This window comes from Rutilus rutilus (genome assembly GCF_951802725.1).
Source record: "Rutilus rutilus genome assembly, chromosome: 8".
NCBI classification, from domain to species: domain Eukaryota; kingdom Metazoa; phylum Chordata; class Actinopteri; order Cypriniformes; family Leuciscidae; genus Rutilus; species Rutilus rutilus.
The window spans coordinates 37,687,753-37,713,509 of record NC_140222.1 but is presented as its reverse complement, the minus strand read 5'-3'; the positions used below and the strand labels follow the sequence as shown (position 1 = coordinate 37,713,509).

The window sequence follows — 25,757 nt, the reverse complement described above, 5'->3', positions numbered from 1 at the left end:
CTGTCTTGATAAGTAGACTGTCTTATTAATATCTGCTAACACTTTATTTTGATGCTCCTCAACAGACATTCTCCTGACTATAAGTAATACTCTACTAATACTCTAATAAGAGTTAGTTGACATGTAGTTGCGAATTAATGAGTTAGTTGACATGTATTTGCAAAATTAGTTAGTTGTAGAACAATTATTCTAACTATATTATGAATCACATAATAGACAAAGTAATGAGGAGACAATAATAAAAAGCAAAAAACATGAATAATATCTACGGAAACCCATTAGACCTAGGCAAGCTGCACTAAAGCCAAAGGCTGACCCATAAGACTTCATTAAGAATGAAGCTTTTAAATGCCCGATCGAAGACCAAATAAGAGTAACGATCAGCAGCTGACAGTTTTTAATATAATTGACATACATTGCCCCAAGCACACATTCAGCAGGAGTGTGTGTAGAGGAAGCTCACAAACGAAAGCGTGCGTGAGTCTGTGTGGGGGCTCGAGATGACAGGTCTAGCGTGCCAATTCTACTCCCCCTGCAAGCTTCCCTTCCCAAATGTTCATGTCTGCTTGCATTGCAACAGTGACATTTGTGTGTGAACAAGCCCCCTCTGGTTAAGAATGACTGTAAACAGTTTGGTGGAGGTATATCGACTGTTGACATCTCCTGTGTTTCGTGCCATGTTATTCCCTCCTCTGTCTGCATCTTTCTCCCTGCGTTCCGCTCCTGCGGATATTCAGCACAATCACATTTTGGAGACGCACAAGGGGTGAAATGGTTCCGGCAGTTCCACAAGAGATCTATGTTATCAGTATAACAGTACAAAGAGCAAAAATAGTTTATATGCTGCAGTAACGGCACTGAGACTAAGTTCTCCAAAATTACTTATCTGTAATTTATGTAACTAGCCTAAACAAACCCAAATTTGGTAAGCAAATTATACTAATAAATGCTCAAGGGAGCCTAGTTTTGTTTCGCTACTTTACAAGTTAGCGTGTTTATGCTATGCTAGCCACCTGCTAACCCCCAAGTCTGTGTTGTGTTACTAGCCTAACCTAAATTGGTAAGCGTATTATACTAATGATCTCTCACGGAAGTAGATTTGGAGCTCATTTAGTTTTGCTAGTTTACAAGTTAACATTTGTAGCATGTTTGCTTGCTAACCACCTAATACCTACTTACCTCCAAGTGTTAATATTCTGGTCTCAGTTAAGAAGTAAGTCTATGTGATTTTATTGCCAATTTTATTGTCTGTCATGGCGAAAAATCTGGACAGTTAGAAAAATAATGCCAAAACTCAACAAGCCGTGTGATTTGAGGTATCAGCCTTAGCAAACATCGCTAATAACCAACTGCAGTCTGAAATGTGAGAGCCTCCACAACAAACAAACTTTCCACCACCTTATTTTTGAATAAAAGTTAATCAAGATGAATAGCAAAATAGTTTATATTCTGCAATAGCGTTAGTTATTTGCGTTACTAGCCTAAACAAAACCTAAAATCGATAACAATCTCTCACATACGTTGATTTGGAGCTGATTTGTTTTGCTAGATTACAAGTTAGCATCTTAGCAAGATTGCATGTTGATATTCGTTTGCTAGCCACTTAACAAGTAACCTCAAAGTATTGATAGTCTGGTCTATATGATTGTATCGCCAATTTTATTGTCAATCAGGTGAAAATTTTAAGTCTGGATACTTCCTCACCTCAACAAGCTGCATAAATTGAGGTATCAGCCTTAGCAAACATTGCTAATAACTAACTGCAGTGAGTCTGCAATGTGACAGTCTCGCAAACAAACAAACTTTCCACCACCTACTTTTTTAATGAAAGTTCTCACAGTGCCTCCATCAACACTTCAGAAATCCTGAGCACTCTTTTCCTGTCATAGGAGATCATTAAAAGCAGTTATGAGCCTATGACAGGAAAAGAGTGCTCAGGATTTCTGAAGTGTTGATGGAGGCACTGTGAGATCTTTTATTGAAAAAGTAGGTGGTGGAAAGTTACAGTTGGTTCAACGCTACCAGAAAATAACCTTTAAGCCAATTAAAAATTTAAGTTCATGATAAAAACCTGTCTAGCTAGGTTTAACCAACGAATACAGTCAATTGTCTTTTAGGTTTATAATCGTGCAAAACAAATGCTAGCACAGTCATTTTTTCTTTACACATTGGCTGCGTCCAAAATCGCATACTCTCTTGAGTAGGTACTTATTTTTGAGCGCTAAAAAAGTATGTTCTATATAGTATGATTAAATCCGGACGTACCTCATTCGCCATTGTTGTCACTGTCATGTGACCTACCAGTGTCACTTACGTCGCTTCACTGCCATTCATAAATCCTCTCCTGTGGCCTCATGGGATAGTAAAGTGTCCATCATATGCACACTTCAGAATCTCACCAGAAGTAGTAGGTCATCTGGGTATATTTTGCCAGTACTGTAAATTCGGACGACTTTTGTCACATAATGTTTTTCGCCTACTATATAGTAGGGAAGTATGCGATTTCAGATGGAGCCATTATCTTCCAAACATCGAACAATTACAATATGAGATAAATAACCTAGTAGAAATATCTGACTTTGAATGAAATGCAAGATGAGTGCTGCCATTCGCGAATACCCCAAGGATATAACATTACGCAATGCCAGATCAAAATGGGATGTAATTGTGCACATTAGTAAATTATACATCACCTCTAGGCATTAGAGGAAATTTGGCTCTTTAACCATAAAATTGGGCAGTCTGGCCCTCTTACTGAAGATTATCCATCTTATTATCTCCATTATATCAACAATGTCGCCAATGACTTATGTAGAGGAAGCAGCGCTGAATAGTGTAGTTACTAAAATGAGGCCGTACTTTAGTAGCCTTGTCCTCATAATCAAAATAAGAGGTGGAATTTGTAATATGTGGTGGTAATCATCATCTCAAACATGAAAATGTCCTTTACAACCTCAAAATGTTCTGTTTCGACACTAATATCACCTGTTCTCGTCCCAAAAATGGTATTAAAAGTCAGTGGCAGTGATGGTTAATGTAAAATACCTTCAAAAATTAACAGAATTAATATCGAACCACTATTGATTCAACATGTTTTCTACAGTAAAAGTAGAGATTGGGAGCAAAATGGCCTTCATTGATGTGAACTGTGTGGTGCATTAGCAGGCTGTGAGGTTAGCATCACATTCAACATGGCCATTGCATCACAAAGACCCATTCACACAGAGCCAGCGTGAATAGCTGTTTTTTCAATGGCGTGCCAGAATCTGGGGTTGGGGGGGGGGGGAGGGTCGGTCTTTTGGAGAACATCCATGAGTTTCCACCTTCTGTTGCCTCGGAATCTAAAACTCCCATCCGTTTGACAGATCTGCTTTTCTAGATGACAAATAGTTGGTCGGTTCCTATAAGTTTATTATTCTGTAGCTCTTAAAAATATAGTCATTAAAACTAAAGCAGATGTCGGATGACAGCTCTGACAAATGGGCCGTATTTGAGGTTATATGGCTCCCTGAGGAGAGATTTTAAAGTTCAAACTTGCTCGTATTTACTTTGACTGCTTTGCTGTTCCCTGCAAACAAGATGCAGCATCAAAGAAGAAGAAAAGAAATGACTGTAAAATGGCACTCTGAACATCTCCTCATCATATCACATCATATATGTGTATTTCTTCAATTAGGGAAACTTACTTTTAGACAGCCTAAAAGTTAATGTAACTTCTTCAAACCTGATCAACCAGAAGTGTATGTTGTAGTGTAATTTTAGTATTAGGTGTATACTATTAAAATATTTATTAATATTTTGACTTATTATTTTTAGTTTTACTTTTAGTAATTTTATATATATATATATATATATTATTGTAGTTTAGTAATTGTAGTACTTCAACGTAATCTTATTTTATTTCAGTTAGTTGCCAAAACAACATTTTTTATTTTCATGTAAGTTTTTCTACAAATATTTATATTTTATTTCAGCTGTATTTTAATTAAAGAAAATGATTTTGAATAGTTTTAGCTAATGATAACAGCACTGTGTGGTGGGGATTTTTGATACTGTGTGTGATCGTAATGAAATTTGACATTTTTTGGAAGAAACATTTTATGCCTTGGGGTACATTCACACGACAATGATGAACAAAAAAATTCTTTGCGTTTTTCGCGTACAGGTGACAATGTTGTCAAAAGTGACGAGAGTGAAGCCCAACTGAATATTTAATCCGTAGTGCAGATCTACACTGTAACGTTTATATTTAAATTAACAAAAAACACAAAATTGGTCAAAGTCTATGGACGGGATGGTTATTATTAATGTGTAAGTTTCGAGCGTCGATTTAATGGTGTTATTTCGCAGTATATCCCCCTACTGGACGTATCAGGAACAACAGGGGCGTAAAACAGCCTGGGCCGTATATCTATCTCCAGATCTGCAGCCTCCCCCTATAGAAACAATCCCCGTTCTCAAGGATCCATGAAAACGACAAAAAACGCTGTATTATTCATGCCAGGCCAGTAGGTGGCGATGTCACTTTGTAAAGAAACACTACGCACCTATAGACTGAACATGTAATACGCATGCGCATGACGTCACCGTTTTCACAGATTTGCGTTTTTGTAGTTTACACTGAGACAATAATGTTATCGTTTTAAAAAACATGTACTTTGAAACCCGTTTTCAAAAGTTTGCGTTTCCAGGCCCCCAAAACGCCATTTCCGTGTAAATTAACGGCCAAAACGCTTTAAAAGTTTTCAGTTGAAAACGGTGTCGGATAAACGGCCCCTCGGTCTTGCTAAAACAACAAGCTAGTAAGCAGTCAATTAACTTTAAACGCAAAAGAAAAAAGGTAAAAAATTAAAACGATTTTAATTTTCAGATATTACAATTAACAAATATTTAAGCAATAACTGTTAAATCTAGGCTAACTGATTCGGTAATGACATGTATATTTTTAATGAATGTAAAACTATAAAAAGGCATCCAGATAAAGTGTATGACCTCTCAATGTTATTTTTTTAAGTATAATATTTTAAATTACATTTTAATAATAACCAAATACAAGAAAAACGCAATGTTGTGCAAAGTTTACAAGCAAAATAATTACACATTTAAATTCTTAGGAAAAAGTCTGAAACAGAGTTGTCCTGTTTTAGCCAATTTAGTGTTGCACACTCTTAAAAAAATAGGAAAAAGTCATTTTAAGAGAGTCATTTAAAAATTTGGTAGCACTTTATTTTACAGTCCTGTTCCCCATGTTATATACTTATAGTAATTACAATACCTGGGTAATAACTATGTACTAACCCTGAACCTACCCTTAACCCATGTAGTTACCTTATATTACCCTGTACTTTCTCAGGTAAGTACACTGTAAGTGCACCTACTGTAAAATTAAATACAATAAAAAATGTTAAGGCTATTATAAGTCATTCTTTAAGGATGTTTTCTTTAAAATCATCCTTGGAGACAAAAAAGTTGCCCTAATTAAAGAATCACCCATATTTTGAAGTGCCTAAAAAGGCTTGTTGAAAATAGGAGGAATTTACTCACACCACAACAAAACAGCCAACAAATATCATCAAGCAAAGATATAGTAGTGAAGGCTGCCATTTTGTATTGTGACTCGCACGAGCACAGGAAGTGCAACGGGACCAATGCATTAACAATGCATCTTAAATAATCTGCATTCATCTGACCGATATGACATCTAGATTGTACATGACCAATCATACACCCACCATTAATGCTGATCTCCCTGAAACTGGTGACTCATCAGGTCCTTATGAGAATAATAAGTCAAGTTCCTTGTATTTACTGCAGCAATGATACCCCCCTGTATGATTCATTCTTTTGAAGGTATACTAATGACCTCTGCGTTTGAATTTGCTTCTGTTTGTACACGAAGCTTGTGTGATTCTGTCAGGAACAGTAGGGGAGGTGCAAACTGCTCTGGCATTTCACGCACTGACACGAAGCTTTAACGGTGATAAACAGTGACCACTGCAACATGCTGACGGTGCATTTCAACAATGAAGACGGTGTCCTTTTGTTCTGGAAGCTGAGATGATGATGATGATGATGATGGTGATGTGGATGATGAGTGATAGACCTAAATGTTAGATGTTTTCCACCATATGCACCTGTTGGAAACGCACCGCTCGTATCGCCCCCTGTCGGTCAGTCGAGCATCTTCAAAATCAGCAGTGTGTGTGTGTGTGTGTGTGTACTACTGTAACATCACCTTAGTATTCAACAGTCGTGCAGACAGATTTACACAAGGAATTCAATAAAAATTCATAGTAATACCTTGGTGAAAGTACCAGTATTACATAAAACGGGTTACGAATTTCTCCACACTCAACATGGCCTTTTTATACATTTTATATGGCATCTAGTTTCATATGACAGCATGTAATTTGCCTTTTCAAATCATTAAATGATTTGTAAGCCACATAAAACACTTGAAATCAGTCGCTGACAAATAGTTTAATGTGTCTGTTTACATCAAGAATGATAAATAAACATATTTTCAACTCACCCACTCCGATTTTCTCGTCCTCGGTCGGTGTCCACATGATCCCGGTAAAATAACCAAGATATCAGAAGAGTTTCGGTTAAATGTCATGTACGATGACACATTAAAGTTCAAGCAGACGCTCGGACGTGTTTATCTCACAGCGGTGTGTTTCATAAAACAAACGACATATTTCACACGTCAGCTCAGGTTTCCCACCCGCGCGCCTGGATCTCCCGTTATGGATGCGACGGCAGCAACATCTGAGGATGGAGACGATCATTTATTTATTTCATTGACTCGGTCAGTCGTGGTTTAGCGCTTGAATCCGACAAAACAGCGCGAGGACAAACTAACCTTGAGGGTTTCTCGAGTCGTGCGCGCGCGTGGTGCTCTTTTACGCCTGATCGATACGATTTTCCGTGATTTTCCGGTGTGAACGAGAGACTCTTCATCGCCGGTGCTGCGCCATCTTCATCTCTCCGTCCGTCCGTCCGTTCGCCGTCACATGACGCAGATTGTCGCTCTTTAACGGGACACGCGCTTTACAGTAGCAGTAAACGCTCGACAGAGCGCGCGCTGGATTGTTATTGACTCATGTTTGAGATTTTAGGATGGTCGATATTTTAAACACTTGACAGGCACTTCACATTAGTTTTCGTGTTACAGTTAGGCACAATACTAAACAATGTGTAGGCTATCACAGAAATGTACCATACACAGTCTTTCAACTAAAATAATACAGTTAGGCTAGTCTTCTGTATAGCCTAATACATTAATATGCGATTTATCAACTGGGTAAGACGATTTCACAATCTTTCTGGCGTTTGGTTTTGTTATTTCATTTAATTATTATTGTTTTTACCTCAGTTTTATTCTGAATGACTCACACAGCAGCTGAACGGTTATTTTCAACCGCGCGTGAGTTCGGTGACGTGTTCTGTATGAACGGAAGTTGTAAGTACCACAGAAATGTCAATAACTAATAAAACTACCAATAAAACCACTCTTTTGTTGTGAAAAATATGGCAGGATTTAGGGATGTTGTGCAGTCAGCGAGAGACAAAACACCTGTAATGCGTTTGGGCGTTGAGGGAAAAACAAAATTGGACAAGACTGAATATTTGACCTCATATTTGAGAGGATTAAAGCAGCGGGAGTGACCTAAAATATTTTGGAATACAAATTAAATCCCTTAAGACACAATAAAGTCTTTATACTGTCGTTATCCATATTACACGCTTTCACAAAAGCGGGAAGGCGATTGACTTCGGTTTCCTGCACTCTTAAGGTGTGAACGCAGCCAAAAGCTTTAATTAATCACTCTGGAATTTGTGTGTAAATTATTATTTAATTACCCTGGAAAAGCTAAAAAAAGAGAGAAAAACCTAAGCTAGTTGTTTGGCTTAAGATGGATTTAGCTAGTTTAAGATGGTCATCTAAAGATGTGGGCAAAACCTCTCTAAAACCAACCTGCTAACCCAGAAATGACCAGTTTAGACTGGTTTTAGTGTGTGTTTTTTTGTTTATTTTATCAGCAGGGTGACTGATAAGACCTATGATATTAAAATGCCATGTTTGAATGTGGGTTAACCAGCCATCGTCCAAACATGTTATAATTCTTAATCTATACACTTATCATGGGCATAATTACGTTGCCAGGCCATATCGTATTTTTGTTACGGCAAGTGTGCCAGGGATGTTTTCGCACCACTCATTTACTATAATTTCAGTACCTGTTGATGTATAATAGGTACCAGAGACTGTATAAAAACTGCTCAAGACAGCAGTTATACGCTCACCTTTAAGCCCCCAGTGGCTATATTAGAAAACAAGCCTCTCGCTTTACTTATTTTTGTGTCGTTTTTCTTCATTTCTCTACAGACTTGCACGCTGCATCCAGAAGGGGTTCAAGCCCGGCAACTATCTTGCAGAAAGCAAACAATGATGAGACTGCAGAGGAATATTATCATGACAAGAGCAGGTGAAGGGGGGAATCAGGCGGGGGTGTGAGTCGCTCTCTCTGCCCTTCCCATCTCATTCACTCAAGCTTTCATTTAGAAATGACAGTCCATTAGTGTGTGTGTTTAGATTATAGGCACGTTGTCTTTTGCAAGTCTTCTGAGCATCAGGAAAATGTAAGAAAAATGACAGAATAATTACATTTGTGGTGTTTTTGACAATAATAATAAATTAAATAAACATTATTTGTAATATAATTACAGTTAATATTGTTAGTATTACATATAATTATCATTATAAATATTAATAATAAGTTAATAAGTTAAAAAAGCACATGATGTTCTTCGAGCCACTTAAAATCGGTTGTTTTTTCCCGAGCCACTGATGCATAAACTCCGTTTCATTGTTTATTTTTAGATGTAAAGGTGATTGTCTGCTAACACCCAGATCCTGCGAGAACTGAATAAACATTCCGGACATGAGGTAACCATGGTGACGCGAACGGCAACCTGCCGCATTTTCCGAGGCGTCTTAATGGTCATTGTGGGTGTTGCGGATTCTCCTGACCCGCTGAGCAAGTCGTCCATGCATTGCCTTAATCAGATTCACAATCTCATCTATTCATTCCAAGTCCGTGTTTATTGCAGTCGCACATATTATTGCAGTTCCAGTGCAGTCTTACAGTCATGAGAACTTCAATTCTTGTGTTTTTGCAATCTAAATGCATTCGCAGGCATTTCATTGGTGTCTATATGCAGCAACACGTATCAGCCAAATAAGTCTGTATATATCGATGCTGTAAGGGCAAAGCATTCCAAAATATTCGTCTTTAAATGTATTTTCAGCCTCCAGTGTGATGTATAAAACAGCATATGGAGGGAAGGGAATTTCTATTTGTTACTCTTGCTGGCTGTGATTCAAAAGACTTAAGAGAGAGGCCCTGAAACACGAACAGCACTGAGTCATCGCGATTCAGCTGAGAATTCTCCAGATGAAAGATGTTTTGCTCAGTCTGAGAGTTAAAACTATCAAACGCATCCTTCCCTTCGCTGTGTCATGAGGAGCACGTCTGTGGCTGCATACGGGACCGTGGTGTGTTTGTTTCTCTGGTGAATCTTTAAAGATTAGATTAGATTTTTAGATATTTCAGATTCAATGGATGTTTAGTCAAAGAGATTTTTTGCATGGATTCAAGATGTAATCCAGCAACGCAACAGTCATTCAGACAAGAGTGCACAAGAATATATGGGTAAATATTCACCAAATGTGAATGAACAATCCATAGGTAAAAGGCTGTATGAATACATTGAGTTGTTCTAAACACAAACGTTATATAAATAAAACCTGGATGAATATTAAAAATCAATTAAACCTGACAGATAAGCCATTGCTAGATTGACTGATCTTTCACAATATTAGGCTGTCCTGGACATATTTCAGGTAAATGCCTCTTTCTTGATTTAAGTCTCTACAAAAGTGTACAGGGACATCATGTGGTAGAGATTTGAATTGCAATGCAAATTTATAAATGCAATTGATTATCAACATGTAGGACTTGTCCACTATTAACAATATAAGCAAACCTCACAATATATTTAAATTAAACTAAATTATGAGACAAAATTCTTGCATTATGAAAATGTGGAAACTCCACACGTGTGTTTGTTTTGCCACTAAACTTCTGAACAAACAGCCAGTCAGACGTGCACATTTATTGATTTGTTCATCCATCTGTATATTCAAATAAAACACACTGGCATATTAACACATACTGTATCTTCTAATGACTTGTTGATTTAAACAACTAAGAATGATCATGTTCTCAGAGAAGGCCAGCTCTGACTTCCCCTCTCGTCTGTGTGGTCGAGGTTTGTGTTTCCGCTCACAGTTCGAGATGTGTGAATGATCACGTATAGCAGATATTATTCATCTGGATCAGACAATGAAGATCATACAGCTGCAGATCTGTGAGTTTCTCACGTCACATTTGATTGAGTCAGTTTTCTTTCGATTTTATATCTTAATAAATGTGTTTTTCTTTCTGTCATAGATCTGTTCATGTTGTATCAAGCCACAGAGAGTCTAACAAACATACCAGTAACTTTAGGATCTGATGTGATTATAACCTGTGATCTTGATATAGAGGAGATTTACTGGTACAAATTGAAATTAGCGGATCCTCCAGAGTTGATCTTACGCACTTACAGCAACACAGGACGATGTACATATGAAAACAGCAGCTTTGAACACAAATACTCAGTGAAAACTAACAGTCGTCTGTTCATCAGAAATATCACCACTGATGAATTAGGAGTTTATTATTGCGTGAAAGTTAGTGAATCAACTAAATTCAACAACGGCACCAAAATCTACATCAGCGGTGAGTTATTTTATCATTTCATGTCTTTATAAACCACATGATAGATTCCATATTGAATATACTGTATGAAGATCTAATAATAGTTTTATTGCTCTGTTAAAGACTGAAACTGAATAAAGATTGAACTACAAACCTTTTACAGACTCCGTCCACAGGAATCAGACAGATGACGCTCCACAACACCAGATACTATGGAGAAATATGACCATCATCATATCTGTCCTGCTGAATGTGCTTCTGACCATTGCATTAATAGGTTTGTACTTGTTTTACTACAGTAAAAGTGTCATTGAACTACAAGGTGACAAACTCTAGATCTACTAAATGTAGCCGGTTCACACAGAACGTGTTTTTCTATTCCTCTGCGCTACTTTTGCATGTTTTTTATTTTATTTTATGTAAACACACACTAAACGTGTTTAACTGCTGCGCTCGCGTCTGTCTTCTTTTGCAGTGTCTCGTACGAGACATGACGTTCTAAAAATGCCTAAAAAAGTTAAACCTTTAAAAAAACGCATTTCTCTAGACACTTTTTTCATTCCCCTGGTCTGAATCTCACATTTTTCACAGTAAAACACACTCTCTGTGAATCAGCTCTTGGACTGTTACAATGTGTGAATTCAGTGATATTCATATTCAGTGCTGTTTCAGGTATGGTGAAGAGCTTTATTAATGCAACTGGAAAATCTGCTGATCAAAACTCAAATAATCCACAGGTAAGATCTTCAATATTAATATATGTTATCTTATTTTGTCCTCTATTATCCTGGAGATTCTTACAGTGCAACTTCAAGCTGCACAAGATTCATTAAATGATCTGAAATGTTTGTGTCCAGCTGATTATGTCTATCATACTGTATATGGCCATTCATATATTGTCCTCTTTCAGTGTGCTGAAGTTGATTTCTTCATGTGCTCCAGTAACACCAGGCCTAGTCAGGAGCAGAGCACTACTGTCTACTACAGCCAATGTATGATGTGATACACTTTATGAATACAAAGTGTACTTACATATGCTTTTTTTTTTTTTTAACAAACTAAAATTTCCTGTTATTATGTGTGTGTATGATAGTAACACTTTTTGCTGGTACTGTTTTAAGTGGAGATCTTGCTTATATATAGTAATACAATAGTTTTTTTCTCTCTCTATTATAAGTGCGCTGACATGCTCAGCAGTAAAATTTTAAACCACATGATGAGCTTTCTTGGGGCTGAAACATGAGTGATGTTTTACAGACATTTGACAAAGCTTGAAGTCAAGAAAACAAATGTCAATAAATCTAAAGATATTTTTGGCATGCATATTAATTGTTTTTAATATTTTTGCACATATTTAAAAACATCTAACTTCTGCACAGTTTTCTTTTTTGTGGTTAACACAAGCATGGTTTCGTGCAAATGAAGTGTTCCACTGGTTTGGTCACTTGATGAACAACACGATCACACACACTTGCTGCATCAAGTGGTTTAAACTTTAACCAAGTGAACATGACCGGAAACACCAACACTTTACAATTATGTTCCATTTATTAAATTTAACCTCATTAGTTTTCATGAACTAACAATAATAACATTTTAAAGCAGCTATTAATTGTAGTTCATGCTAATTGAATTTTTATTGAAATTTATTTAAGTACATTATTAAAAACACAAGTTGTATCTGTTAATATTATTTAATGAACCTGAGCTAACATAAACTAACAATTAACAGCTGGACTTCTATTAACTAACATTAACAAAGATTAATATATTGTATAACAAATGTTAGAAATAAGTTTTACACTTACTATTATTTTCTAGAAGTACCAAGTAGGCAAAAAGAAATTCAATCCAGATTAATTAAAATACATAGAGTACTCACTTGCTTCGAGGAGAAATATTGTTTATGATGAATTAGTGGATAATTCTGTCAAGAGACAGAAACTATAAACCTCCTCTAAACTTATGAGTTAATAATCACGGGTTAGAACGAGAATACAGTTGAAGAAAACATAATATGTGTGTTTGTATGACAATGAAGAAAGAAAAATTGGGCTGTTCTCAGTGTCTTGGGTCATTTTGCTGCCAGTGAATTAGAGATAAATATATATTTTTTTAAAAACAAGAGATTATATATATACTGTATATATATATAGGTCAAGGGTTGAGTTTTGAACAAATCGACAACAAAACTAAGCGTGTGGCCAGAGCAAACCTGCCTTTAACTTCCTCTTGATTGTGGTTAATCACACTATTCATTTGAAAGCTCTGAGGTAAAGTTACATCTCTACAGTCGTGTGAAAGAAACAAGTGTTTTAACATCATGAAGATTGTGCAGCTTTACCTCTGTGAGTTAACTGTACTTTATGACAATTTGATTGTTCTTTATAAGATAATTTATAATGTTTAATGACAAAATAATAATCCATATTATGTGTGTGTGGTGTTTATTCCACAGATCTGCTCATATGGTGTGAAGCTGCGGAGACTTTAACTGATCAACTAACAGATTTGGGTCAAAATGTGACGATAAACTGTGATTTTGATGTAAAGGAGGTTAACTGGTTATTACTGAAACTTCCAGATTCTCCGGTTGTCATATTACTCTCTTCCACAACGTCAGCTAACTTTCACTACAGTAAAGCTTTTAGGCAGAAATATTCAGTGCAAAGTAAACATCGCCTGTTCATAAATAATGTCACTATTGATGATTTAGGAGATTATTACTGTGTGACCAAAGACACTCATCCTAAATACAGCAACGGCACCAGACTACACATCACTGGTGAGTGAACATTCAGTGATCATCAAGCTTAACATTTAATCATTGTTAGACAAAACAATATTAAATATTAATATTAAACCCTTTCAATGATTACACAGTACCAACTCCAGAGGTCCAGAATCACACAGCGGTGAAGAACATTGAGAAGAATCAGACACATTGGCAGATTATTATCTTCATATCTGCTTTCATAAATGGTCTTCTGATCATTGTGATCATAGGTGAGCTCTTTGGTGAAATTATACATGTATGTCTCCAAATGTGGACATTATGCTCTTGAATTCTCACTATAATATCAGTATGCTGTTTACAAATGTTTAAAGAATATTTTAACAGCTCTTGCAGTTACAGCTCTTTATAGTGACTACAATTGTTATGTTACAGAAAGAACAAAACCATGAAATGTGGGCGAATAAATAATGTTTTTGTCTGAAATACTAATTTAATGTTAAATCTGATTTCACTTTTAAGGACTATTAAAGGTGTTTGTTCATGCAAGAAACGGAGACGACTTGAAACAATTTCAAGACACAGACCTACAAAATCTTCAAGATATGGATTTCGAACAACCTCAAGACTCAACACAAACACTGATACGTTACATGAAAATATAAAGTAACACAATATGTCTTTCTCTTTGTTAAAGTATAAAGCTTTTAAATATGGTTATAATTATGCATATGTGCTGATATTCAGGCCAACAGTGCGACTGAGAGCTTGATACTGATTTATACAGCAATGTGCTGTTTAGGGGCAAGTAAATATTAAAATCATAATACCCAATTATGCATGTGAGATTTTCATTTTCATATTATGTCAATCAGGAATATGTGACCGGAAATAATGTTTTCATGTTTTCTGCTGGCTTTGTTCTATGCTTTTGTAATTTGTTTATTTCTGTTTAAACTAAAAAATGAAGCCACAGCACAAAGTAAATGCCTCCTGACCACAAGAGAGCAGTGTTGAGCAAGAAAACCAGGATTTAAAAACATTTACTGACAATAAATCAAAAACAATAGCTGTGTCCCAAAGTGAAGGCTGCGTCCTTCGAAGGCCGTATTTGAAGGCCGGATGGCCGTATTTGAAGGCCGATTGCGTCACCGCGGCGCGACGAAGGACGTCCCAATTCAATTCTCCATCCTTCGAAGGCCGTATTCGAAGGCCGGTTGCGTCATCGCGCCGCGACGAAGGCTTCCCTGATTCAAAAGCGACGCCAAATGCACCCTTCGTTTCCCCGTGAAAAGAAGGATACATAAATGGACACTTAGCGGCCTATTCTACCCCATAAGTCATTGCGCGCCGTTGACGACAGCATTTATTTATTTATTTTTAAAGGCGGCCGAGACTAGAGATCGGTGGTGGACAGCAAATTCACATTTAAATGTAAGTATTATGTTTTCATTTACTCAAATAGCGAAACCAGAGTTAAATTTTCTTATAAACTTCTTCTTAACTCCTTCGTCACCATTGCGAGGCTTCATTTATCAGGTAGTTTTAGGCAAAACTTGTGGTAATAACGTTATTAGTTTAACGACCTATTTGTAATATTTGCACTTGTGTATTATAAGAAATATCACTCACCCAATAAAGCCCAAAACAATAAGAAAAGCAGTAGATAAGGCAATGGGGTTTCACTTTTATGTGTTTTTGTAGTGCTGTCATGCAAGCTATGTGGTTTTAACCAAATTTTAGTATACAGAAATATGATTTCTTAAGTATTTTGTATGCATGTCTTGATGTGTCATATTTTGCAGTGTTAACAATGCACTTAAGATTGCTCCTCTGTGTTAAGTACCCTTTTCTGCTTTTTTAGAACAATTCAGGAAAAAATGGGTCTATATATATATATATATATATATAAAGAAAAGTAATACACACATCTTTGCTGAAATGTATTGTCCTGTTGTTGTTAACAAGCCATGGTTCATTTGCTCTGCCTTTAGGATTGCAAGTGTCCTGGGACAGGAGAGGGTGTGAGTGGGAAACCCACTGCTGCAACTTGGCCCTGGTTTGTCCTCATGGATGAGATGTTGGGACAGAGGCATTGCACCAACCCCCCTGTCCTCATCGCCTCAATCCCTGAGGACACACCAGGGCCGAGTTCAGTAGTGGGTGCCCACGGTGAGGAGGAGCCAGGGGCAGCAGCACCAGCACCACCAGTAGCACCAGCAGCAGCACCAGCACAAAGGCGGCGAGACAGGACGAGTTTTTGGACTTGATCAGAGAAGAAATGCAACTACAGAGGGAGGCGGAGGCGAGGAGTGCACAGGAAAGAAGGGAGAGGATGGACAGGCTGTTTTCTCTTCTTGAGAGAATGATTGAAAAATATATATATATTTTCTACATATTCTTGTTTAACTTTTTTCACTTTTATTTTTTAAAAGAACAATTATGTACATTTATTTTTATGCAACTTTAATTGTGTAAATAAAAGAGAATGAATTGTTCTGGACATTGTTTATTTTTGTAATGACAGTAATACTTTCTGCATGAAACAAATTCTATACCTTTTTATTTTTTCAAATAAAATTGGTAAATGAAAATCATTTGTTCTTTAGGCTACATTAAAGTACTTTTTCCAACTATTTACAAAATACGTTAAACATATCAAAATCAACATAAACATTTAATTTTACAATACATAAAATAAGAAAAAAATGATGTAGACTATTGAGCTGAGCTGCTGGACCGGGATGGGCTGCCCCTAAGGCCTCCTGCTGGTGGGACATCATCTGGGATGGTCTCCAGAGTGTTAAAGTGCATATTTCCACTATCCACTAAGTTGTCTACCAACAGGTTTGCAGGGCTGATTCAATCGACGGCTTTCTGAAAAAAGTACTTTTAATAACTACTGCATTTATATTAGGCTACTACTGCATTACTGCGTAGGCTATGTTGCATTTTACCTCTGTATATTTTCAATATACAGTAATATCTGGTTGTTACATTATATACTTTTGTGTAGTGTAATGTAATCATATTGTGATGTGAGGGAAAAAAGTACTTCAGGTAACTTCACATTTGTAAGTGAATACTTAACGAAATATGCAGTTCCGAAAATTAAAGTAACAAAATGTAGGCTTATTGTCACAATATTAACAAATTGTTGCTAGCAGCGTCCCATATCAAAGGGCGCATCTGAAGCGTTCGGACCGGTCTAGCCTACGAAGGATTGTTCTTGTCGCCTGGCAACCGTGACAGCTGCAGATGACGAGCGCGAGAAATACTGGACTTTTTATATTAAATTGGGTTTTGTATTCAAACAGGGCTAAACCGAAAATACATGATCCGGCAGCGCCGGGGCACACCATGACCTCCAGTAAAATATAAAACATAAAAATGACAATAGCCAATTCTGGCTCCATAGCTGTTTACTCAGTTATCAAAATGAATGATCAGGATAGCAGCTGTCCTCTCGCACCGTTGCTTGGCGCCAGGAGCGGTGATCGGGAACACCTGGTTGCACAATTAGGAAATCCTAGGAAGGCTACATGGTGCGTCCTTCAGAGGACGCATAGGCTGCATCCTTGAAGTCTGCGTCCTTCGAAGGATGCAGCCTTCAACATTGGGACACAGCTACTATAGTGACTAAATTGGCTATAAATGTACAAAATCAAACCAAGTTGCATTTCCGTTGTGTTGTGAACCTTTGTCTGTTCACTGAGTGTGCTTTAAAACACATGCAAGGACTAAATTTAAGGATGTGGATTTTGTCTATTTGCTAAATTTAGGTCATATTTAAACTTATTTATCATGCGTTCATCATTTATTTTACTGTGTTGTAAATGTATTTTATGTATAGGTTTATTATCAGTAAAATCACTGTTCTTAAGAGGCAAACTTGTGTAGCCCCGTCCCTTTTCAGAGTTGCACTCGATGTGTCTTCCGGTTTGTATTTCCAGAGCCTCAAAGTAAGATCTTATGGATTTTTGAGTGAAATCTTCCCGGTCTACTGACATTTGTTATGACATCCACTTTAAACATTACAATGCTCATGATAACTTTAGTTAACTTTAGTAATAATCTATCAACAATGTGAAGGCGACAAGAAAGTATTTTAATAGCCTATTATTTTCAAGAAATCTACGCTGACAAAATAAATGACTGAAAAATAGGCTTTTAATCACAAAATACATATTTTTTGGTCATAAAGATAGATCTAAGTGAGCAATAGCCTTTGAAATAAATTCATATAACAATGAGGCAATAATAATTGGTTCAAATAAAGTATCAAAGTAATCATATTGTTTTACTGAACAACACTATTAAAATACATTCAGAAATGTATAAACAATAAACTTATGTACAGTATATCATGGATTATCACAAATGCCAGCAGAGGCCATTTTATCTAAATCAGCATTAAAAAAAAAAAGATTCATCATATGAGTTCCTTTATAGCTGTAACGCTGTGGGTTGAATCAAAGGACGAAGCAGCAGCTTTAATTAAACAGACTCAGAACTTAACAGACATAGACTATGCAACAGGACTCAGGAACAGAACAAACAACATTACAAAGTCAAGAACCCACAAACACTGAAACAAGACACAGGGTTTAAATACAGAGACTAGCAAGCTAAACAAGATAACGAGGGGGCGTGGCTAATCAAACACCTGGGGAGACTAATCAACAAGAAAAACTACAAGGGTCTACAAAACATGGCACAGGACAGGAAATGACAAAAGTCCACACAAGACAAGGAGAACACAAGACAGGAATCATGACAGAGCCCCCCACTTAAGGAGCGGATTCCAGACGCTCCTCAGGAAACAGTCCAGGAGGGTGGTGAAGCGGAGGCGGAGCCAGGGGCGTGATGGAGGGCCAGGCCCGTGGAGCGGAAGAGGGCCTGGAGACTGCGGCAGGACGGGAGGCCAGGGTGGAGCAGGCTGTGCAGGTGACCAGGGCGGAGATGACCCATCGATATCATCAAATGTTTTTCTTTAAGCATGAGTCTTTGCAGTGGCATTTTAGTCAAAGCTCAATCTGATATGGTGCTGGTAGCAAAAAAGAAATACAATTTTATATGGTTATATAGAAGTTGTGTGTGTGTGTGTGTGTGTGTGTGTGTGTGTGTGTGTGTGTGTTTTAAAAATGTAAGGAGCAAATCAAAATAAACATCTGTATATTAAAATAAAACACACTGGCATATTAACACACACTGTATCTTCTAATGACTTGTTGATTTAAACAACTAAGAATGATCATGTTCTCAGAGAAGGCCAGCTCTGACTTCCCCTCTCGTCTGTGTGGTCGAGGTTTGTGTTTCCGCTCACAGTTCGAGATGTGTGAATGATCACTATAGCAGATATTATTCATCTGGATCAGATAATGAAGATCATACAGCTGCAGATCTGTGAGTTTCTCACGTCACATTTGATTGAGTCAGTTTTCTTTTGATTTTATATCTTAATAAATGTGTTTTTCTTTCTGTCATAGATCTGTTCATGTTGTATCAAGCCACAGAGAGTCTAACAAACATACCAGTAACTTTAGGATCTGATGTGATTATAACCTGTGATCTTGATATAGAGGAGATTTACTGGTACAAACTGAAATTACTGGATCCTCCAGTGTTGATCTTACGCACTTATGATAGCACAGTTGAAACATGTAAATATGAAAACAGCAGCTTTGAACACAAATACTCAGTGAAAACTAACAGTCGTCTGTTCATCAAAAATATCACCATTGATGAATTAGGAGTTTATTATTGTGTGAAAACTAGTGAACCACTAAAATTCAACAACGGCACCAAAATCTACATCAGCGGTGAGTTATTTTATCATTTCATGTCTTTATAAACCACATGATGGATTCCAGATTGAATATACTGTATGAAGAACTAATACAAGTTTTATTGTTCTGTTAAAGACTGAAACTGAATAAAGATTGAACTACAAACCTTTTACAGACTCCGTCCACAGGAATCAGACAGATGACGCTCCACAACACCAGATATCATGGAGAAATACGACCATCATCATATCTGTCCTGCTGAATGTGCTTCTGACCATTGCATTAATAGGTTTGTACATGTTTTACTACAGTAAAAGTCTCATTGAACTACAAGAAGACAAACTCTAGATTTACTAAATGTAGCCGGTTCACACAGAATGTGTTTTTCTATTCCTCTGCGCTACTTTTGCATGTTTTTTTTTTAATGTAAACGCACACTAAACGTGTTTAACTGCTGCGCTCGCATCTGTCTTCTTTTTCAGCGTCTCGTGCGAGACATGGCGTTCTAAAAATGCCTAAAAAAGTTAAACCTTTAAAAAAACGCATTTATCGCACACTAGACACTTTTTTCATTCCCCTGGTCTGAATCGTACTCGGTTACTAACGTAACCTCGGTTCTCTCTAGAGAGAGGAACGAGTACTGCGTAGAATACGCTAGGGGAAAATCCTTTTCCACGAGAATACTGAAGCCAAAAAATTATCCTTTAATTTTGTATTAATGTAAAACGCGTTGCGGCAGCATACAGACATAGGCGAGGCAGCTCGCGCGCCAATTGGCTGGTCTGCTGGCAACTGCTTGAGCCTATCGAGCGAGACCTAGAGTGACGTCAGGCCCAATGAGGGCGCTTAGTTTGCGCCCTCTGCGTCACGTCCCGCCGAAACGGGCGTGGCTTAGGTCTATAAATACCGCTCGTAGGCTTCATATCTCTGGTTTTTCATAGTCGAAGCAACCAGAGCATGTGCATGCACGGCAGGATATGCAGTACTCGTTCCTCTCTCTAGAGAGAACCGAGGTTACGTTAGTAACCGAGTACGTTCTCTTACGAGAGATACTCTCGTACTGCGTAGAATACGCTAGGGGAACCTACTGTAAAACGCCGTGCGTGCTGGGATCTGAAACTATAGACTCAAGGGCGACAGCCCGGAGTTCATACAGTACACAATCACCCAGGGGACTCACAGGGAATCCTGGAAGAGGAGGGGTTTAGCCACTATCTTCCTTTATGGCAGCATAGAGCAAGGACTGCAATACTCAATAGCTGCATAACTGACAGCGTCAGTTTATGAGATTTGGCCATACTAGACCGACAGTAGTCTGGCCTGTAGTGCGGGAACCTCTAGGTTGTAAAAACCTTATAAATGTAGACGGAGAGGCCCAGCCTGCCGCCATACAAATATCTTGCAAGGCAATCCCACTTGACCAGGCCCATGATGAAGCCATGCTTCTCGTGGAGTGCGCCTTGACACCCAGTGGGCACTGCATGCCCTTGGTTGTGTAAGCTAGCGCTATTGCGTCCACTATCCATCTGGATAGGGTCTGTTTCGAAGCGGCTAGTCCCTTAGAACGCCCGCTGAATGAAACAAAGAGCTGCTCCGTCTGTCTGAAAACAGACGAGCGAGACACATAAGCTCTTAATGCCCTGACTGGGCAAAGGGAGCTTTTGTTCATATTTCCTTCAGTGACCGGCAGGGCAGACAGGGAGATGACCTGTGCTCTGAACGGTGTATTGAGGGATTTAGGAACATAACCGTGCTTAGGTTTGAGTATAACTTCTAGAGTCATTTGGCCCAAATTCCATGCACGTAGCGCTTACTGAGAGCGCGTGTAAGTCCCCTATGCGCTTCACTGAAGCGAGAGCCAGAAGAAACGCCGTCTTGAAAGACAGGTGTTTAAGATCAATCTTCTGCAAGGGCTCGAATGGATGACCTTTCATGGCTTCCAGTACTGTAGAAAGGTCCCATATAGGGACTGTGGGAGGTCTGGGAGGATTCAGTCTCTTAGCTCCTCTAAGGAAGCGAATGACTAAATCGTTCCTTCCAATAGACTGGCCAAGCGTGGTCGAAGAGAACACTGCTATGGCCGCCACATAGACTGAGCGTGGAAGGGGACCTGCCCTTATCCAACAGCTCCTGTAGGAAGGAGAGAACCTCCGTCACACCACAATGTAGGGGTGACACACCACGAGCTGTGCACCAGCCAGAAAACACCGACCATTTGGAGGCGTAGAGACGTCGCGTAGATGGAGCTCTGGCCTGCGTGATAGTATTTAACACTCCCTGTGGGAGGTCAGCGGGTACCCGTTGATGGCCCACACATGAAGGGACCACAGCTCTGGGTGAGGATGCCAGATCGAGCCGTTGGCTTGAGAGAGGAGATCCCTCCTCAGAGGCACTGGCTACAGGGCGGTGCTTGCTAACTGCATCACAATTGGGAACCAAGGTTGGCTCGTCCAAAGTGGGGCTACAAGCAGCACTGAGCATCCTTCTTCCCTGACCCGTTCTACCACCTGTGTCAGGAGGGAGATGGGGGGAAAAACGTAGAGAGGACGGCGAGGCCACTCGTGGGTCAGCGCGTCCTTGCTCTTCGAGAAAAATTCTGGACAGTGAGCGTTTTCTTGAGACGCGAACAGGTCTACTTCCGCTCTGCCGAATTTCTTCCACAGCAGCTGGACTGTCTGTGGGTGCAAAGACCATTCCCCTGTCGGAACCTGGTTCCTGGACAGTCTGTCTGGCCCTATATTTAGGAGCCCTGGCACGTGCGCTGTTCTCAGCGAGAGCAGGTTGCTGCAAGCCCATATCAGGAGGCGCCTGGTTAGCCTGTACAGAGTCAGGGACCCGAGGCCGCCCTGGCGATTTATGTAGGACACCACTGAGACGTTGTCTGAACGTACTAGCACGTGGTGTCCCCTTATCAGGGGACAAAAGCGCGTGAGCGCTTTGCTCACTGCCAACATTTCGAGGCAGTTGATATGTAAGAGCTTCTCCTGCTTTGACCATTGGCCAAAAAGCGGTCTGCCCTCGAGCAGCGCTCCCCATCCCGAGGTGGATGCGTCCGTGGACACCACCATCACTCTCGAGGAAGTCCCCAGGCCTACACCTGATTGGTACCAGTCTTTTGCCTCCCAAGGTTTCAAAGCTGCAAAGCACGCTTGATTGACCTTGAAGCGAAGCCGACCGGAGGCCCACGCTGTGCGTGGCACTCTCTCTCTGAGCCAGAACTGCAGTGGGCGCATGCGCAGAAGGCCCAACTGGAGAACTGATGATGCTGAGGCCATCAGACCTAGCATCCTATGAAATATCTTGAGAGGGACTATCGCGCCGCAGCGGAACGAGCCGGCTGCGCGCCGAATGTCCAGTGTGCGCTGAGATGACAGGCGTGCTGTCATTGACAGCGAGTTCAGTTCTATTCCCAGAAAAGATATAATCTGTCTGGGGAACAGCGAGCTCTTTTCCCAATTCACTGCGAGACCGAGATTCTCGAGGTGATCGAGTAAAATGGTCCTATGCTCCACGAGCTCCGAGTGAGATTGGGCTAGAATCAGCCAGTCGTCCAAATAGTTCAGTACTCGTATGCCCCGCAGTCTGAGGGGTGCGAGCGCTGCGTCCATGCACTTCGTAAATGTACGGGGTGCCAGGGACAAGCCGAAAGGCAGGACTGTGTACTGATATGCCTGGCTATCGAAGGCGAATCTCAAAAATCGCCTGTGACGTGACGCTATCTGTATTTGAAATACGCGTCCTTTAGATCTATTGACACAAACCAGTCCCCTCGGCGGACATGCGCAAGGATTTTTCTGGTCGTGAGCATCCTGAACTGATGCTTCACAAGCGCTCTGTTCAGTTGCCGCAGATCTAGTATGGGTCTGAGACCCCCGTCTTTCTTGGGCACCAGGAAGTATCTGATGTAAAGCCCCCCATTCGCTTTGAGCTTGAGATAGGGGTTCTATAGCCCCTTTGCTCAACAGTTTCAGAATCTCGGCTCGAAGTAGGTGTGCTACTTTCGATTCTACCTTGGTCTCGACGCGCGCCATGTAGCGGCGAGGGCGCCGGCGAAACTGCAGCGAATAGCCTTCTTTTATGATGTTCAACACCCATCTCGAAACCCCGGGAAGCTTTTCCCACGCAGGTGCGCGAGTAGCTAGGGGCTGGATGCGAAGCACGCTCTGATCGGCTCACGATACAGCGGCTTCGGTGTGCTGTGACATAAGCGTCGCGCTCATGACATCTGAGGCAGGGGGCGCGCTGATAACAGCGGGCAGAATGCCCGCACTCGACTCCTCTGCAGTGTTTAATCGAGAGGGGGAGGGCTGGGCTAGTTCCATGTCTGTGTGTGGACGTGGGCGCAGGGTAGCGGGCACATATACCACTTTTACAGCATTGCTCGCGTGAGCAGAGCGTATGCATACTGGTCTCGTTTTTGCAGAGACCGTGAGACGTGGGAAGTAGCGTTTGTGGGCACTGGGTAGTGGGCACGTTTGCTACGTTTAATGCGCAACTGATCTGAGTCGATTTTATGTGCGCGAGCCCTGTGTGAAGGGCTGTGCTTGTGTGTAGGAATGGGCACTGAGTAGTGGGCATTTTTTCTACACATGAAACACCATCGGCCATGGCCGGGACACCAGAAAATACACTCTTTAAGGGATTTATCTGGGTAGTCATAAAAACGGCTTTTTTTTTTTTTTTTTTTTTTTTTTGCAGGCAAGCGGGCAATGGAACCGGCTTGTTGGCTGCTAAATACGCTGGACCAGTCACATTTCTTGGAACTGGACGAGTGGCAAGGTTTGGGTGCAGGCGAGGGGGTTGTACAACGCACTCGTTGGCTGCAAAATACACATCTGCAGTCGCCTCTTCAGGGAACTGACAGAGCGAGCATTGACGGCATAATTTTATTTGCTGGTAGACCCGGGATCGAACACGGGTCTCTAGTGCAAATACCTGTGAATCTGCCACTGGCCCACAGGGGAAGACACATAGGATTTCAGTCAGCGCGAGTATTATCAGAGAGTGTCAACATGCTGGCGTTTGTTTGCAGGCGTGCGTGTAACAACAGGCTCGCTCACTGCAATAATGACATTTCCAATAATAACCGGCTGCAGAACCGCAGAACCATACGTCATAACAGTGTGAGGACGACAGCTCCAGCCTGACAGTCTGATGCCGGAAGTGGGCGGGGTCACAGTCTGATGCCGGAAGTGGACGGAGTTCATGTTTAACACGGTAGAATAAGGAAAAGAAGAAGAGAAGAAGCTAAAAATAATTTATATCTTTGTTGGATACAACATACTTAACGTTACGCTTATACAAAACGGCTCTAAGTACTTTGTAAGTTAATATTCAACAAAACTATTGATCTGTCATTGACAACATTATATGCGAATTGAACTGAGCTGGATGATAACATCACAATTTTCTCCAGAATTGCTAACGTAACGTTATATAGATTAATTAACTGAATGAATAACTTTTTTACAACAGAAATGAATCAACACTGAACCTACTTAAGATGGATTATGACATTATTTTGTTCTAGATCTGCCGAGACAAACTTTGTTGCATTATTTTCCTATGATCCGTGTAAAGCTGCTTTGAAACAATCTGTATTGTAAAAAGTGCTATATAAATAAAGGTGACTTGACTTAATAAATGTGACTAAGTGAGAATTGTGATGATGGCACTTGATCATGTATTGTTATTTTACAGTTGGATTGTATCACTTTGTTAGGTTACATATTTATGGTCTGTGATTTAATTTGTTGTTAAGCGTTGTATTTTATAGCATTTATTAAATTTTCTGACCATGAGAATTGCATTAATTGTATTTTATTTCACCTACAGAACCACATAAGTCAGAGAGGTTCAGCGCTAACAGCTTTGGAGCAATGCATAACATGCTGCAGAAATGTTCACTGCCCTTTTTTGTGATAGTAGTATTTTTAAACAGACAAAACGGGACAAATTGAATAATCACATTAAAATCCACTTTTAAAAGGCTGTTGTTCATGGAGGTATGAACATCTGGAGTTATTTTTTAATATACAGTGGATATTATTTTACATTGGCAGACGCTTTTATCCAAAGCGACTTGCATTGCATTTCAAGGTACACATATTTAATATTTAATATTTAAGTCTCTTTGGAATTAGATGGTTTTCTGCATGATTTAGACAAAATATTAAATTATCTTCATTAACGTCTAAAGGTTACACAAACAATCCACACTGAAACTTAAGCTAACAAAACACAAACAATTATATATTTCTGTATTTATATTTTGTTATAATAATAATTCATATCTATGAATGCATCCCATTAAACATGCAAACACATAGGATAAGTTTGAGTAGGGTTAAATGAGATGAAAAGCACCTCAGGATTAACTCAATTTGTATTTATTTGATTTATTTT

At 39.5% G+C, this 25,757-nt stretch overlaps 2 protein-coding genes across 7 annotated transcripts in view; one reads left to right on the top strand and one right to left on the bottom strand.

Annotated features, from left to right (window-relative positions):
• The window catches only part of dock3 (dedicator of cytokinesis 3), a 204,962-nt gene extending 197,949 nt beyond the window's left edge, over nucleotides 1-7,013 (bottom strand). For all 6 annotated transcript variants that reach the window (XM_084416722.1, XM_084416723.1, XM_084416724.1 and 3 more), the window contains exon 1: nucleotides 6,533-7,013. In XM_084416722.1, coding sequence (XP_084272848.1) covers nucleotides 6,533-6,569 — 37 coding nt within the window. In that variant the 5' untranslated portion in view covers nucleotides 6,570-7,013. The remainder of the gene's footprint in view (nucleotides 1-6,532) is intronic.
• A 3,321-nt stretch (nucleotides 7,014-10,334) lies between these two features.
• Nucleotides 10,335-12,151, top strand: LOC311296070 (uncharacterized protein). The gene is made up of 5 exons (XM_084417725.1): nucleotides 10,335-10,437; nucleotides 10,521-10,850; nucleotides 10,993-11,106; nucleotides 11,502-11,566; nucleotides 11,740-12,151. Exons 1-5 carry the CDS (start codon nucleotides 10,413-10,415, stop codon nucleotides 11,830-11,832), a joined length of 627 nt encoding a protein of 208 aa, XP_084273851.1. The 5' UTR covers nucleotides 10,335-10,412; the 3' UTR covers nucleotides 11,833-12,151.
• Nucleotides 12,152-25,757: the final 13,606 nt, after the last annotated feature.